This window comes from Colossoma macropomum, unplaced genomic scaffold, assembly GCF_904425465.1.
Source record: "Colossoma macropomum unplaced genomic scaffold, Colossoma_macropomum, whole genome shotgun sequence".
NCBI lineage: Eukaryota > Metazoa > Chordata > Actinopteri > Characiformes > Serrasalmidae > Colossoma > Colossoma macropomum.
The window spans coordinates 26,684,919-26,701,989 of NW_023494784.1; the positions used below are offsets into that span (position 1 = coordinate 26,684,919).

The 17,071-nt window shown below is 39.5% G+C and overlaps 1 protein-coding gene across 1 annotated transcript in view; it reads left to right on the forward strand.

Moving 5' to 3' along the window:
- Positions 1-17,071, forward strand: part of kalrna (kalirin RhoGEF kinase a) — a 212,163-nt gene that overhangs the window by 156,151 nt on the left and 38,941 nt on the right. Inside the window, exons 31-34 of the mRNA XM_036566096.1 lie at positions 481-582; positions 809-951; positions 1,803-1,905; positions 15,194-15,440. Of these exons, the coding sequence (XP_036421989.1) occupies positions 481-582; positions 809-951; positions 1,803-1,905; positions 15,194-15,440 (595 nt within the window). The remainder of the gene's footprint in view (positions 1-480; positions 583-808; positions 952-1,802; positions 1,906-15,193; positions 15,441-17,071) is intronic.

Sequence of the window (17,071 nt, forward strand, 5' to 3'; positions counted from 1 at the left end):
TCAATTTAGCAGTAAACATGTGACATTTATGAAAACACAAACATGTAACACAAACACCCATCCATGAGAGTGTAGAGACAAGAAAGGCAGGTGTGTGTGTGTGTGTGTGTGCAGAGATGCAGAGCAGATGGAGTGGATTTAGTCTTTCTCTTCTATGTTAAATGTGAATGAATGTGCACCTGCTCAGTGCCACCTGCGTCTGTAGCATGAGAGGTCCTTAGGCACAGCATTTGCAGCGCACTTTAATGAGGGAACGTTTAATAGCAGATGTTTGTGTTGCAGCCAAGACATTACAGATACTGCATGTCCATTGAATTGATTTAAAAAATGTATTTATTTTAGTTTGTATATGTTCTTCCTCTGAGATGTAGATTATGAAGAGTGGATGGTTAATATGATGGTCTTTTCTCTGTCTAAAGAACTCTGTTGATTTAGTGATAAGCTGTTCTGAATCACTTGTGTCTCCGCTTTTGTTTTCAGACGTCTGAGTTGGGGGTGACAGAGCACATAGAGGGGGACCCCTGTAAATTTGCACTGTGGGCAGGACGCACGCCCTCATCCGACAACAAAACCGTCCTCAAGGTGCATTTATCTCTGTATCTGTGCTTTAACATGAGTGTAGGTGTAGTCAGACTTTAAACCTCCCAGTTCAATGATACAATAAAACAGAACACAATTTGAGAACATTGTAGGTTTTCTGGTTTGCCAACTTTGTGCACATCTGTATCTGCATTATTAGTGACTATGACACTAGGATAACAGGCAAAAGCTTTTTTTTTTTTCCACTTTAACTGAATTAATTCCACAGGCATCTAGCATTGAGGTGAAGCAGGAGTGGATAAAGAACATTCGGGAGGTGATTCAGGAAAGGATCATTCACCTGAAGGGGGCACTGAAGGAGCCCATCCCCATCCCCAAAACCCCAGCTAAGCCACGTAATAACAGCAAGAGGTTAGATTCCACACAGATGCACATTCACTTTTTAAAGTAAGTTCTATTTATAATTCCATATTAAAACATCTAAAGTCCACTTAAAGCATGAATGCACCACACAGTTACCTTCAATAGAGACAGCGGGTATTTGTCCTCTGTTTAGATACAATTTCAAGTATATTATGTTGCTGTATTATGATCTTACATCTGGTTTCAGATAGTTTGGTTGATATACCAGTACCAAAAGTTCAGTTTACAAAATAGCACACTGTATAAAGAAAGCTGTCCATACATAACAACTATGCATAATGCATTGAAGGCTTTCTCTAATCTGCCCCTAAATGGATTTGCCCTGGAAATATAGGCAGTTTTTGCTTTTAGGGACAGTGTGTAAGATTGTCTTGGTGTCAGGTAATGTATGTGATGTTCAGCTTTGTTGCCAAGGAGCACCTTACTGATACTCTGTGATATGTCACCAGAGCACACAGATAAGTCCCCTGAGCACACCAATAACACTCTCTTTCGCATGGAAGTTTGGTTGATTATTTTTGGTTGCTTACATTATATGTTTTATATTTTAATTTATAGTCAATGCAATCAACCAGTATAAATCTTTAACATCTTAAATATTCCATACATCATTGTTGATTGATATTTATATTTATTTATTTATTTATTTTAAACCCTTCATTTTTCTCTGTATGTGCCTATGTGCCTTGAGGCTACTACTGCTCATTATTTGTGTGTAAAGCCACAGCCATGCAAGGTTCTTTTGAAGCAGCTGGTGTATATGGTTGTATGTAAACTATGCTTGTTTTGTAAGTATTTATTTTGTGTGTGTGTGTGTGTGTGTGTGTGTGTGTGTGCAGGGACACTGGAGAGGATGCTGACAGTCAGGGAGATGGTAGCAGTCAGCCAGACACCATCTCCATCGCCTCACGAACCTCACAGAACACTGTAGACAGTGACAAGGTAGAAACTGTATTTCTCTCTATTTGTCTCCTGGAGCCTACAGTCATTCAGCTTGCACTGCAGCCATGGCTTAACACAATGTTGTAGTGGTAAAAAATCGAATTTACACTTTTCTGCCAAGACACATTTGGTGGAGTTTGCTTCTGTAGGTTTGCACTACAAAAAAAATGCCAAAGATATGGACTAAATTCAGGTTCCAAGTTGTTTGCCGCTACTGTTTTAGCTGTGTGCTCAAGTGAAATAATATTTCATGCAGTGTCAGAAATCACATAAGCAAGACTGTTTGAGATTACTTAACTACTCAGTGCAGTTTGAGGCAAACACCAGTGCAAAACTAAAGAAGCAAACACTGGACACCAAGCATGTCTTGACTGATCACCTACACTTAGAGTAAAGGGAAGAATATGTAAATAAGATTTTTTTGCCTTCAACAGCCAAACTGTTGAAGATTTGGTTCCACAAAACATGCTGCTGACCCCGCCCCCTAAGGGAAATGTGACTTTTGATTGACAGGCTGAAACAGGGTTTCCCACCCTTTTCTTATGTGCTGAGCAGGGACAGTGTCATGGCTGTGTAGGGAAGGCAGTCATGGTGGCACTTTGTGTTTAGGGTGTCAGGTAATCATGTGAAGTTATGAAAAGCCTGTTCCGGTTGTGTGCTGGTCTGTGTCATCATAGGAACTATGGGGGGCCTTATGAAATCAAAGTAAGCTACATTTTACACTGCTTCCTGATGAACAGACATTGTTCGTCTGTGTTTGATATTTGTGGTATTTACATGAGGATGTTCTGTGTGTGTTTTTGTTTATGGCTTGTCTCTGTGAGATGAGTGTGTCCTTGTGACTTGTTCTTGCCCAGAGCAAAGTGGCTTCCTGCTGCAGCTGGAATTCTCAATGCTGAGTGTGGCTCATCTGTGTTTTCATGTTGCTGTTTTGCTCTGTGGTCTACTGTGTTGGCGAAATGTCATGTCAGTAAAGCAAATCTGCTTCTGCAGGAGAAAAATATATAAAATGTATAAATACATATATAAATGCACAAACAGAATAGCTTCTTGTAAAGGTGTAGCGATAAACAAAATTTTAAATTATATTTGATATGCTTTGGTGGTGTCTCAATACAATACATTTTCATACAGCAAAAATAAGGAGTGCTTTAAAATGTGCTATTGCTCATAACATACTTGTTTCCCAAAAATGGTAACTTTATAGAATTAGGAAAAAACTTTTTTACTTTATGATGGAAGTCAAAATAATAAGATTGTTTCTAATAACTTTGGAGCATTTCTATTGGTCCATTCATCATGAAATTTCACATTGGATTTGGTAGCTGCTGTGATGGTCTGGGACCTGTCCAGGTTGTTTCCTGCCTTCCGCCCACACTGGGATAGGCTCCAGCACCCTCTGTGACCCAGAAGAATAAGCGGCTTAGATAGTGTGTGTGTGTGTGTGTGTGTGTGTGTGTGTGTGTGTGTGTGTATGTGTGTGTATATATATATGTATGTGTATATGTATGTGTATGTCTATGTGTATGTGTGTGTGTGTCTGTGTGTGTATGTATGTGTGTGTGTGTACTGGGTAGCTGGCATTTTCAAATGCTGTAAATAAGTAAAAAATGGAGATACAGTGTGTTCCCACAATGATGATACGTTAATGCGTGCACCATGTGCACAACTTACATGCATGCGCACTAGGAGCATAATGATGCATATATTTTCAGGTTCAACATAATTTTTAATTCTGAGATAAAATATGTTTTAAAACAAATTGTATGTCAAAAATATTCTACAGAGCTCTGATTATATATTGATACAAATATGTTCAACTCAGATAAATAAAAGTTCTCCAAAATAACTTTTTCAATACTTGTTGTTCCCACTCTTAAACAAAACAAGCCCCCAAAATGACAACGGCTAGAATTTATCATTGATTTGTAAAAAGCCAGTCATTGGAGCATGCATAACTTAAGCCCCTCCCACTCATTGCCTCTTTACTCTGATAGGTGGCACCCAGATGCCTCATTCACAGTGGTTTGCATGAAAGATGACAGCATGAGACACCAAGGGACATTTCAGTGATTTTTAAATTTCTATGCACTGCCTCAAATTAGATTTTTCGATATTTCGAAAAAGAGAATTTCCCCATTGTGGGACTAATAAAGGATTATCTTATCTTATCTTATCTTATTTTTTTGCAGACCTGACAACAGAGGCTATCATGCAGGGCATTCTGCTAGAGTTGTAACGAGACATGGCACATAGAAGCTCTGATTATCAGCAAATACCAAGACTTATATATTTTTTTATTTAAAAACTACTAAGTTTTAAAATGAGCTATTTTTAAGGCATTGACTGCTTATATCTGCCCAATACCAATAAATGATATTGGATTGATGCCATCTCTAAGTAAAACACACTCATCATTGTGTGTATGTGAGAAGGTTAGTGAGAGGGAAAGTAGGAGTAATTTATTCCCTCACACACCATGTGTGTGGGTGTATTTTTTTTTTTTGCTGTGCCCTCCAGACGAGCTTGTGGGTAGCTGTTGTTTTCTGTCCTGAAGAGGGTTGTAATGATTCTGCTGAAAAGGTCCTTCATTCGCCTGAAAACCTGAATGCACTTTACGATCTACAACTGGTTGCTAATGCAGTTGTATGTTTTTTCTATAGTGTCATGTGCCAGCTTTACATTTTCTCTATTACATTAGTGGTGATGCTGATTCACTCTGTGAGCCAGTTAGTGATGAATGAATGTTCATGTATGTTGCTATAGAGAGACAGAGGTAACAAAGAGCCTTTTGTTGAGACCTAATTTTAGTTAATGCAGTGCATCCTTTGGATAAACACACAGACAAGACAGCACAGAGTTTTTATGACATATATTCCACAAGATAAACTCAAAACAAGGCACAATGAAAACAGAACAAAACTGCAGAGTTGTTAAAGTCACTGTAAGACTGTGTGACTATTTCTGACAGCTTGTTGTTATTTTACGAGCTTGGCCGCGTCAATTGTTCCGTGGTGGGTGCTTGTGCTCTTCTGAGCTTGTAAATAATTATTTTGTGAGACCAGTGCAGACTTTTTCAGACCACTCAGATGCCCACCCTACTCCAAGACAATGCCTCAACTCACTGTCTCTCCATATATTGCTCTGTTTTTGTCTTTTTGTTTGTCTCTGGCTCTTACCCTCTATTTTCCTCTGTCTGTGTCTTGATTGTGGGGGTACACATGCTCTAACTTTAGGAACAGGCCTTTTCTCTGCTTTCTGTAAGTCTTAATGCCTTTTTTTAAGCAGTATAATGCTGATGATTGCTATGGAAATAGCCCTGGTGGAAAGCCTGGAGATAGAGATGACATATCACAAAACAAAACCCTGTGGTCATTTACTTTGATTTCAACTTAAAGTGTTGAGTCCAGTTATACACATTTGTGACTAATAAAGCAGCTTTTTATTTACATTTCTTTTGGGGCAAATGAAATCTACTAATACAATATAAAATAATTGTAAGTGGGTACATTTTTTTCTACTTTTTGTCTTTTGATGTGCTTTTTTAAGAGGCAGACTTGTCTACTTTCTCATTGGTTTTATTACTAGTTTTATCTGAGGACATATGGCCATAGAAGAGCAGAGTCCACACCTGTTGTGCTGTTTTTGTTACTTCCTTATCTCCCTATATCTCCCTTATATCTGGCTGCATAGGTCATTTCCAACATTGAATGAGATCTCTAGAATCTCCATAGTGTATTTTACACTGCTTGAACAATCTCCTTAGAAAAGCATTGCCAATAGAATAGGATGCTTAGAAACAGCCCTACATTGTCCATTGCTGGCTAGAGGAGTATACATCTCTCCAGGATTTGGTTGTGGACAAGTAGACAGTTCCACAGAGCAGCTGGACATAGGGTAATATATGTTACATATTTCTGGGCCCTACACATTATAGGGTATCAGATTCTGGGTTATTCACTGTTAAACTATGTATTGCTAGACTCAGATTACACTGTTTTATCTATGTAAAATGTTAACCATACTTGCACTTATGATCCCCATAACTAGTGCAGTCCTTAGAACCATTGCATTTCTGTTTTCTTTTTCTTGTATATTTTAACCACACTGGAAGTTGTCTCATCCATGTTCTTGCACAGTGAATCTGCCTATCATTTCAGTTTGATGCTGATGTGGACAAACAGTAGCCAAATTGACCAAAATTCTGTGAATCACATAAGTAAAATGTTGGTCCAGCTGTCTTCGGTTCTATAAGGACGTCTGGATTTGGATCTACTGCAGTTCACTGTGAAATTGAGGGAAAATGGGGGTACTCCTTTAAGCCAGAGGACAGTGTAACTATAAGTGATAGGACGTTATGAGATCATTATTGTGATAAATTAAGTCACAATATCCTTTTTTATCCTTGGTTTAGAAGAGGGTCCCAAGTGGCATAACTATCTAAGGTTTTGGACTATTAATGGGACATCACAAGATTAAATCCTGACAGTATTTTTTTTTAAGTATGTGAAATACATTTTAACTACTTTGTTTTATTTCAAAATGCATCCCAAAAACTGTGGGACAAAAAAACATTTTGGCCATTTTTATACATTTGTAAATATATTTGATAAGTACACTTTACATATATTTATTTCCTGTGTCCAAGTGAGCAAAATTGGTCCTTCTTGGGAAAAAAAAATATTGTACTTGTAGTTTTTCATGTGATTTTTTGAAAAAGTGTCAGTTCTGACACAATGTTTCTGTTACATATTGTGACTTGTTAATATGTCCCCAAGTATTATGACATTACTGTTTCTGCCTTATTGCTCATCTCTGAAAAGTGAATCCTGACACTTGCACCGTGCTGGTCAAGGCTCTGTGTCTATTTGTGTTTGAAAGATGTTATTCCTTCCAATGAATGAAAGGGTTAATTCCAGTTCACATCCAGATGGTGTTCTTTTTTTGGAGATCAGGGCTGTGACTTCCTAAGCTGCATATTGTTGCTGTCGGACTATATGTTTATATTATGTTAAAATTTCATGTTGAGTGGAAGAATAGAGATGATCCAAATTACATGAAAAAACATCTCGTTCCATTAACTTTCATTTAAAGTTAAGAACGTTTTTTGCTTCTCCTATGAAGTTACCATTTTGCAGATACAAAGATCTGTGTCGACACAGACAGTATGCTTTACTCCTTTTCGGCATAAGAGATCTGTTCATTGCGCTGCTGCAGGGCAGGCTCTCTGCCTGTTACTGTACACTTCAGAAATCAGAGCTACTGTGGCCTTCAGTGCCAGTCAGATAATGAGGCTATTCTCTCCTCATCACCGCTGTATCCGCATGTCACAAGACCATCCGCGTGCTACTGTCATCGGAACACAGCTGGGTTAGACGCACACGCCCCTACACACTCACATGAGCAGATGGCGGACGCTCTCGGGGAGGTGTTTAACTGAGCTGAGCACACATGCACCCTAGAGAGCTGCACTCATATTCTACAGGTGATTCAGTCTTCCACATTCTCAGCAGTGACAGGTCTCAAACACTGTACTGCCTGCGAGCCAGTCTGTCCCAGCCAATCACATACCAACCTCAAGCCAGAGAAAGAGAGAGTGAGAGTGAGAGTGAGGAAGAAAGGAAGAGCAAGACACAGGGAGAGAAGGAGTAACACGGCGACAGACAGAGAGAAGGAGGGAGAGAACAGAAGGACAGACAAGCCACCATGCCAAAGTGGATGAGCTTTAAACTTTTCAAAGAGAGCAGTCGTGTGAGTAACTTTTGCCTTTCTCATTGTTTTGTGCAAAGTTAAAATCTAGGAGAGTGTTTTCAGTGTTATAGGTATGCTGTGGTTAGTGACAGTCTGTCAGAGAGTGCGTGAGAATGGGCAAAGGTGTGGAGGCAGATTGTTTGGTAAGAATTAAGCTAGTAACCGATGAGGCCATAAAGCTGGTGGATTGGGGATATTTGTTTAAAGACTTTTTTTCTTGGTGATATACAGAACCAAAAATTAATTATACGTTTCCTGTAAAGTTGATATAGTGATCTGTACCATTTTAGTGTTAGGTCATATGTTTTTCAGTGTAATGGAAAAAGATTACTTCAGCATTGGGTGAACATCTGTGCATCAGATGTTCATTTTGTGCATTAAATATATGCTCACAGTGAGACACTGGAATAGACGCTGTGTGCGTGTTTTTCAGTTCAGTGAGAGCTGAGATGAGGGGGGCAGGAAACAGACTATTAGCGCACACAGTGAATGAGATAACTGAAGGGTTTACTCTTGACATCACGGTAGCAGGCTATCATACCTATTCCAAATCTCTCACTCCCTTCGTCTGTGCAGCTTTCCTCTACAGAGTGGTTTCCTCTTAGCCAGTGCTTCCTCAGAGGTGTTAAATTAAAAACATGTATGCTGATTTTCTCTTCAGCAGAGTTTCTTGGTATTCTCCAGAGAGAGGCGGTGATAGGGAGTGTTTGTACTGGCATGGCTTGCAAAACAGAAATTAGGTCATGCTGAGGGTTGTGTACTCTAGCTTACGTTTTCTTTGAAGTGCTATATCAGCAGTTGAACATCCATTAGCACTTTTTTGCACGCTTCAGTTAAGTTCTGCAATTTCTATTGATTTTCTGAAGTAGTGATATTTGTTGTTGTATAAGGGTCCATAGTGTCAGAACATTGGCAGGTTTAAAGATCAGAGTATTTCACAAAGCAGGATTTCTCAGTTTAGCCACAGGACTTAAGCCCAAAGTCATGTCTGTCCAATATGAGAAAAGCTAAAGGGCTGGACGAGCCTCAACTCTGGGCTCAATTTTTCTGGCTAACTGACATCTGGCATACTTTGTGGAATACCCCCCAGAGCTGACATATGACTTAGCATGACTTGTCTCTAAATATTGTCATTGGCTGTAGCCCACTTTGTGCTAGCATGCTCTGGTAGCTGTGGCTGCCCACACTCTGAGCTGAACCATAGAAACGCACAGGGCTCAAATGTGATAGAGAGGGAGAGAGCGAAACCTCTCCAAAGCCTCTGATCTCCATGACAAAGAGCCCCTGTGCCATGAGCTGCTCCAACCCAGTGTCATCTGACGCGTGTGTCCTTTTCCGAGGTGGGATTTTGTGTGTCTGACACCAAAAATCACCTAGCAACATGTCCTTCCTCCCACTCAACGATGAGACCTGATACTCCAGCAGATGGAGGGAGAGAGAAAAGACAGACAGACACAGAGAAAGACAAAAACCCAATCACAGATTTTTGAACACTGACCCTAACTCTGGTAATGGATTACCTCTCTGACCTTTCTGAAACTGCTTCACTTGTGAAGTGGAGAAAGTCTGACATTAGTGGGTAGATGTACTCTGCGGCTGTGGTCATAGTGTGGGATGGTCAGTGCTTATGGTTGGACTGTAAAAGTCACAATTGACAGGATAGGATCATAATGGAAAGCCAGTTTGTGGATGACCAGTTTGTGGATGGCTAGTGTGTGACATACAATTTCACAATAACATGAACCACACTTGGCTATTTCATGTGCTATTTTGTAGGGTAACATTTTACTTGACCTGGACAACTACACGAAAAGCTATCTCTTCCATGAAAGCAGTCAGCAACTGTTGAATTAATGGCCAACTCTGTGCTGGTGTGAGATCAGCACTAGCAAACCCAACTGTGTCCTTTAGAAAAAAAAAGCACATTTTTAGCTTCAAGCTCAGCTCTACCAGCAATCACTGTTCCCACTTTTGGTTGTTCAGCCTGTCATTACACAGGCAGAAACACAGACATGCTCATACACAAACGCATGTCTGACTGGAGCAGTCTGAAAACAGACATGTCACATTTGTAGCATTTTGGTGAACTTAAGCTTCGTTTCAGGTGTTGTGTTTGTTGTGTAGTGAGCTTTAGGGCTCTAGTTCACTTCCACCTACACTAATAAATACAGACCATCCTGTTCGCAGAAGATACACTAGTCCAAAAGTTTGTAGACGCCTGTTCATCCAGTCTTTCTTCTAAAATCAAGGGTATTCATAGAGAGTTTTCCCTCCACTGCTGCAGTAACAGCCCCTGCTCCTCTGGGAAGGCTTTACACTAAATGTTAGAACATTACTGTGAGGATTTGATTGCATTTAGACAGAAGAGCATTAGTCAGGCACTGATGATGGGTGATTAGTTGTGGATCATAAATGCCATTCCAACTCATCCCAAAGGTACTGAATGGAGCTCCATCACTCCAGATAATGCATACTGTTCCACACCCCAATGCTGAAGAGTTTTATTCTCTGTAGCTGACACTTGGCATTGGGCATAGTGACCTTATACTTGTGCAGCTGCTGTAGAGTGTACCATTCTGTGAGTGATGCTTTTTTTATGAGGATTATACAAGCTATGTGCAATTGAACGCTTGTGTCCACTATCAGTGCACCTTAAAGTAGCTGCATTCACCAATTAGAGGGTGTGTCTGCAGGCACATGCACATATGAAGCACAGAAGTGACTTTAGCTCTTGCCCCTTGGTCCTTAGATTGTACAAGTGCCCTCTTGGTTGGTAGAAGTAACATTTATTTTTAATAAGGCCATTCTTGAAGATCTCTTCCAGCGATGCCCTGGGAAAAGAGCTCATGGTTTGATTCAAGTTCCACAGGCTTTGTCGTTCTTGGGCCTCCCTCTGGAGATTTCAGTAACAACAACCTTTCATGGATGTATGCTGGAAGTATTGCCTTTGAAGCACTGATAATCTATGTAATGTATGTTTTTTGTGAACAACAACCGAAAGGGATTAAAATGAGCTAATAACATACAAAAAAATTATTTATTTTGGGCTCCACTGAGCTTTTACATAAAGTTCAACTCTGACGTTTATAACATTCAGATAGCCTAATGGGGAATGTTCACTGGAGGTTGGGGTTTGAATTCCTGTTCAAACAGTAAAGGCAATATTTTTGGTTGCCTTGTGAAAAACTCTGACCACTACGTTTGGTTTCCTCTGAAACATAATTACACTCTCTTGGTAAGTGTTTGCAGTATGCTGTAAATTAAAATAAGTTTAAGTCACCTCAATATTGCCATTTTCCTTGACCCCCTGCCCCCACAAAAATGTCTGTGCATGGGCCTGGGATTCTAGGTACTTTTGGGGAAAAACAAACTGAAATGTCTAATCACAATGTGTTTAGGAAAGACTTAGCCCTGCAGTTAAACATTAAAGTGCTTTTGATTGTTTTCTTAGCAACAGCAGAGAGCAAGGCCCTGTCTTATTTACGCCAGTCACGATGCTACAGCAGTAACTGGAGATGGACCCAGGCACTGGCAGTTGGGAGTGAGCTTGGTTTCTTTCTGTTTAGCCACGTGGAGTAGAGGAGCAATAGAGCAGGTGCTGCTTTGGAGTCTGGGCCTTTGCGATGTGTGACCGAGGCTGTTATTTGTCACTTATATAATTCCCTGGAAATTGAATCAGGTCTGGCCTAGTGCTTCACATCCGAATGTAATTGTAGGTGACTGAACAACACTTCCTGTCCCAGTTCCTTCTCCATATGAAGCAGTTGCTGTGTGTTCTCTTACCAAGCTTACATGATGTCACATCCTGTAGTATTTATTATTGTTACACAATTGGCTCAGTCACAGTTCAGTGGACTCTCTGTGTACCTGTTTATGATGGTGATGTTATTCTTCATAAAAAGTAATAAAACTGCCAGTATGACACACCCTGAATGATGGAACATGCAAATCGCTTATTTCTTCAATTGTATTTGATCTGCAAATTATGCAGATTCAAAACAGGAGTTAGTTTTGAATTGTAGTTCTTTTTAAAGTAGTGTAAAGATTATAAGACGTCTGCTTTTTTTCTGTCATTAAGTCCTGTTTATTATTCCCTGTGGTGAAGTTCTTCTTGTCCCAACCTAGGTAGATGTTCTCTTGTGTTCTTTGAGTTTTTCATATGCTATTATGATGGGCTTTACTGTGTACTGAACTACCTCTGACACAAGGACACATTCTATTTTAGGATTAGGCCAAAAACTTTGTGACTGATGCAGCTTTTAAGCAGCTAAAAATTTGGATAACCAGTTATATCGGCTAAAATAACGTTTTTTTTTTCTCCAATAGTTTTAAATACACTGTGCTTTACTAACTGATAGTTATCAGCTATGAAATGGCAGCATATTAGTGTCAGCTGTCAGTGATTCAGTTCTCATTTCACAGTTTAATCTTAAACAGCAAAACCTCTGAAAATCTCAAATAACACAAATAATGTAGCGAGAAAGAGGGGCAGAGCTTGGTTTTGGTTTCTGTTGATGACAACTTGTTATCCTCATACAATAAACACAGAGAGAACATGTGAGCTTGACTGTTGAGTTTTCTGTTTTTCAGCAAATATCTATATAGTGGCCTCTCTCTCCACTCTGTAATAAACATACATAACGTTACAGGCCTTGTGTACTATGTGTACTGTGTATGTAATTGAGAACAGGTGTGGTGGAGGAGGACAGGAGTGGATTGTCTGGCCGATCTCTGATGGATTCCACAGCTGGGAAAAACACATGCTGGCTAGCTAAACTCCGCATAGAGTTTGCAATGACTTTCTCTGCAGTCAGGTGGCTTAAACGGCTCTGTTTATACGTTCACTTCAGGAGCTGTTAGCACACAGAGTAGAGATGGGAGAGTGTGGAAAATTTCCTCTCATCATCAGTCACCAAAATCATCATGGTAAAATCATTTCACTATAGGTATTAAATTAATAGACTTAGAATATCTTCTGTTTCTTTTATCTATTTACACCAAAAAAAAAGGTTGACTACAGGTTAAATAAATGTGACGTTATCGCTGGTATTGCTTCCGGTTAGTGTAACTATGTGTTGTTCTGGCATGTGTTTATGGGGAGACTCGCAGTAGTATCACTGGACTTTGGACACCATTGTATATTGATAAAACACTGCTGTGGATGTCTCTGCTTTAAGATCAGCTTCTTTTCTTACCAATCATGCATATCAAAAGAACTAATCAGAAAGTGCTGTTTTTTCTTATATTAAAATAATTGATATAAAAAATAATGTGTAATATTCATTGTTTGTTGTGCTATAAAAGGTCTTTGTCAGTGTCTGCTTCTGACATCCTTTAATAGTTGTATGTAAAACTCATATTCACTTTTTATGAAACAACATCAATTAGATTTTCTCAATGGCTTCTTGTCTTTATCCCTAGGTCAGCTGAGACCAGCCCAGAGTTTGTACCGTTGCAAATTATTATATTTTGTTCAATAATGTTTCTCTAACTTATACCAAAGGAAATCTTTGTACTAAACCAACGGAACATCTGTTATCTTTTTGCTGTGAAGATCAGCTGTGCTGAAAGCTCTACGGAGGACTGCAGGTCAAATTGAGTTCTGTGGTTTTGTGGTGAAGAGTTAACAGCAGGTGAATAGATTCTCAGATCATGAGAGATTTCTTTTGGAGAGTCATAGGGAGATTAAATGCCCCCAGTTCTTAACCTGCGATGAACTACATACTGCCTAATGAACAGCCTGGAAAGCAAGAGGGAACAGGCAGGGATAGCAGCGGGTGGTCTCAGCTTAGCACAGGAGAGTGCTCCATTTTTTATCTTTATGGCCTGTTTGTGTGTGTGTGTGTGTGTGTGTGTGTGTGTGTGTGTGTGTGTGTGTGTGTGTGTGTGTGTGCGTGCGTGCGTGTGTGTGTGTGTGTGTGTGTGTGTGTGTTTGTGTAGAGAGAGAGAGAGAGAGAGAGCATGCACACACGAGAGAGAGATAATGTAATCTATACCTTAAGTATATAATGCATTGTAATTTCTACAACTTAAAGGTGTAAGGGAAAAAATGCTTCAGTCTCAAGGAGGCGATTCATCTGAATCAATTTTGGAATCTTAGATTTGTTTATAATAGTTTATAATAATATCCAGTTATCCAGTTATGGTTGGGGCCATAAAAAATAAAATTCTCTGGCTATTTTCAGACATAAAAAGCCCCTTGTTTTATTGCTTATAGTCACCACTGTATAACAAGTTCCATAAGTCTCATTTGTTTGTTCAGTGTATTTTTAAGCATAATCTACATTACACTAGAATAATCATATCAAACTAAATGATGGTGAAACGTGAAGTTCCTTGATGCACTGAATCATTACGTAAAGATTCATAATCAAATTTTCACCCCTCTTTAATGAATACATTTTCAACACCATTTACTCTCTGTAAAAAGCCTGTGAATTAAAGGTTAGTACATGTCATATCAGCAAGAATGGCATATGAATAACATCCATTATTGATGAGAAGTTACATTGCATGCCAAGAAAAATGAAATTTATAGCAGCTAATTGCAGCTATTTGAAGTTCAGAGGTGTCTTACTGATTTGGCCGGGAATGACTGTGAGGTTTCATTCAGGTTCTCTTCCGTCAGTGCTTGTGCCAAAGTCCAAGTGTAACTGAGAGAATGGGCTGTACTCAATACTTTGAAGTGTAGGAAGTTGCTTAAAATCTGTGTTTGTGTGTGTGTGTGTGTGTGAGACTGAGACTGAAACTGAGACTGAAAGAGTAAGCAAGAGAATCAGAGAGACAGAAAGGCTGTGATTGAAAAAAAGACTGAGAGAGAGAGAGACAGAGAGAAAGAGACTGAGATTGAGAGAGAGACAGAGGCAGAGGCAGAGTGGTACTCCCAGATCATAAGGACTGATTTCTCTAACATTTTTTGTTTCCCTGTGTGTGATTCATTCATTATGTGATGGGAATGTCTCTCTTTTTTCATTCTCTTTATAAAGTGAAAGTGAAAGCAGCAGTTTGTCGAGCACACTCACTCCCGCATGAGGAAATAAGAGCTGACCTATGAGTTTCAGAATTCAGAAGCACTTCAGCCTTTCTTCCCACTCACTAGATTAAAACGACAGAATTGAATGAATTTCAAATTTCATGATTCCTCAAAGGGGACGGCAGTCACTTGTTAGTGTCACTTAGTACTTGAATGTAGCATTTGTTAATGAACCATATTATTTAACTGAAAGACAAAAATATCAAATCGGATTTGGCATCAAATAAGCACCATCAGAAATAGTTCTCTTGCTCAGTGGCCCCTTAGTAATCTGGGCTGTGCTGATGAATGGCTGTGTCAGGCCTGTGTGTATATTTGTATGACTTTGACTGCAGTGCAATGCGAGACTGTTGATTGTACGAGCATTTCTTTTCGTTTTCTGTATAATAATAAAGGTCGCTGCCTTGTAGAGATAACAGACCTCATTGTTCTGTTCTTTTTCCATCTCTTTCTTCATTCATCTTCATGATCACATCTGCCTTTCTATCCTCTCTTTCTCTGCAGCTCTCAGGTGGGTGTGAGTTGACGGTGGTGCTGCAGGACTTCGTGGCCGGTTGCTCGTCTGAGCTCAGTGTGCAGACCGGTCAGACAGTGGAGCTGCTGGAGAGGCCAAGCGAGCGTCCAGGATGGTGTTTGGTCCGCACCACAGACAAGAGCCCGCCGCAGGAGGGCCTGGTGCCCAGCGGAACTCTCTGTATCTCCCACTCCCGCAGCAGCGTAGAGATGGACTGCTTCTTCCCTGCAGGCAAAGGTAAGAACCACAGCCAACGGAACATTCCTCCTCATTTAGTCGCAAGTGTTACATTTTTGAGAAATAATCTTCGAGTGAGAGCACATGCATAATCAAATACTCAGTCAATGGTTCCAGGTGCCAGTGTTGAAATACTGAAATCAGAAATCAGGAGTTTTCAGTATTCAGGTTACAATGCATCATAGAAAGTCAGGGAGAAAATAAGGTATAAATAAGAAAAGCCAATGTCTGGCATTTTTTGACTCATTGTGTGACATTCAGAACAGCTTTTCATGAGCGAAAAAACAAAACAAAACCTAGTATCTCCAAAATATTATTCGGAAATTATTAAGGAAAGCATTTTTAACTTTTATGTAAGTTCATGTAATAAAATTTTAATGCAAGTTATTGTAGCAAATGTTTATACATTTTATCAATATTTTAGACCATTTCTGTTGGTCCATTTATCATGAAGTGTTTTTCAGAATGTAAAGGGCAGCTGGCATTTTCAAATGATGATTAATTGCACGATATCATGAAAGGACAAATCTCTTTTTGATGGATTATGTAAACATTGCGAACATTTTGAAACATCCTGTTTGCTCCCCAGTCCATTAAATTTGTTGTTTTTATGAGGTCACAAAAACATATTTACATACATCCACCTAATTACCTACAACAGCTTATCTCTGCTCATTCCCGCTGAAGTTATAAGGATTGTTTCGGCCCAGGCTACTTTTTGAATGAAGCACAGTGCAGAGCAGCCAGTTAGAACAGAGGTCATTTACGTGTTTCAGCCGTAAAGGCACTGTAACAGAAGCAGCCTGTTTAATTCTTAGGGATAAGGTGGGGTTGGAAATAGGCATGTAAAAATGAATTTAATCTGTTTTTATTGAGCAAAACCACACAAACATTACAAGTAAACCTTGGAACAAATGCAAGAAAAATGTAGGATGGGGACTATTTGATATTAGCTCTTTGATTAAAAAGTCCTTTTTTTCTGACCAGCAGTTTACTGAATATCTGTTCATTAACTCTTATAGATACTCAAAAATCATTTGATCAACTTAGTCAGAATATACATCCCTTCATTGATTATTTCCCCTCTTTTGTAAAAAGTGAGCTTTAATGTCTTGCTTCAGTTCCCCTAGGGGGCGACAACCAACTTTAAGTTAGAGATTCCACTTGTTATGGCTGAATGAGCATAGCCTCTGAAGAGCACTTGACCTTTAGCTCTACATTAGCACGTCCCTCTCAGGAGCACTCAGCATGGCTCAAAAATGAGCTCACAGGCTTCATCTGAGTGAGAGTCATCTGTGTCTGAACGTCATAATGCTTAAGAACTCCCATCTTTCCTTCATTTTGTCTTTCTGTCCATGCAGTATAACTGAATGGGGCTGACAGTAGTGCTAACATTCATCATTCTCCTTCATCATTAATGCAGGCATTACTAGCTTGTGCTGAGGCATTACTATGAGCTATAATGTGATCTAATCCAGTAGTGTTGTTGCAGTCTGGTATACAATATGCACGTGGAGGAGGACCCACTCTTAGAATGTCTTAAAAAGCTGATATAGTTTGTTTTGAGTGGACTCTTCTGTGCTTGTCTTAAAGGGCCCATATCATGAAAAACAATAAAACAGATGTATTAT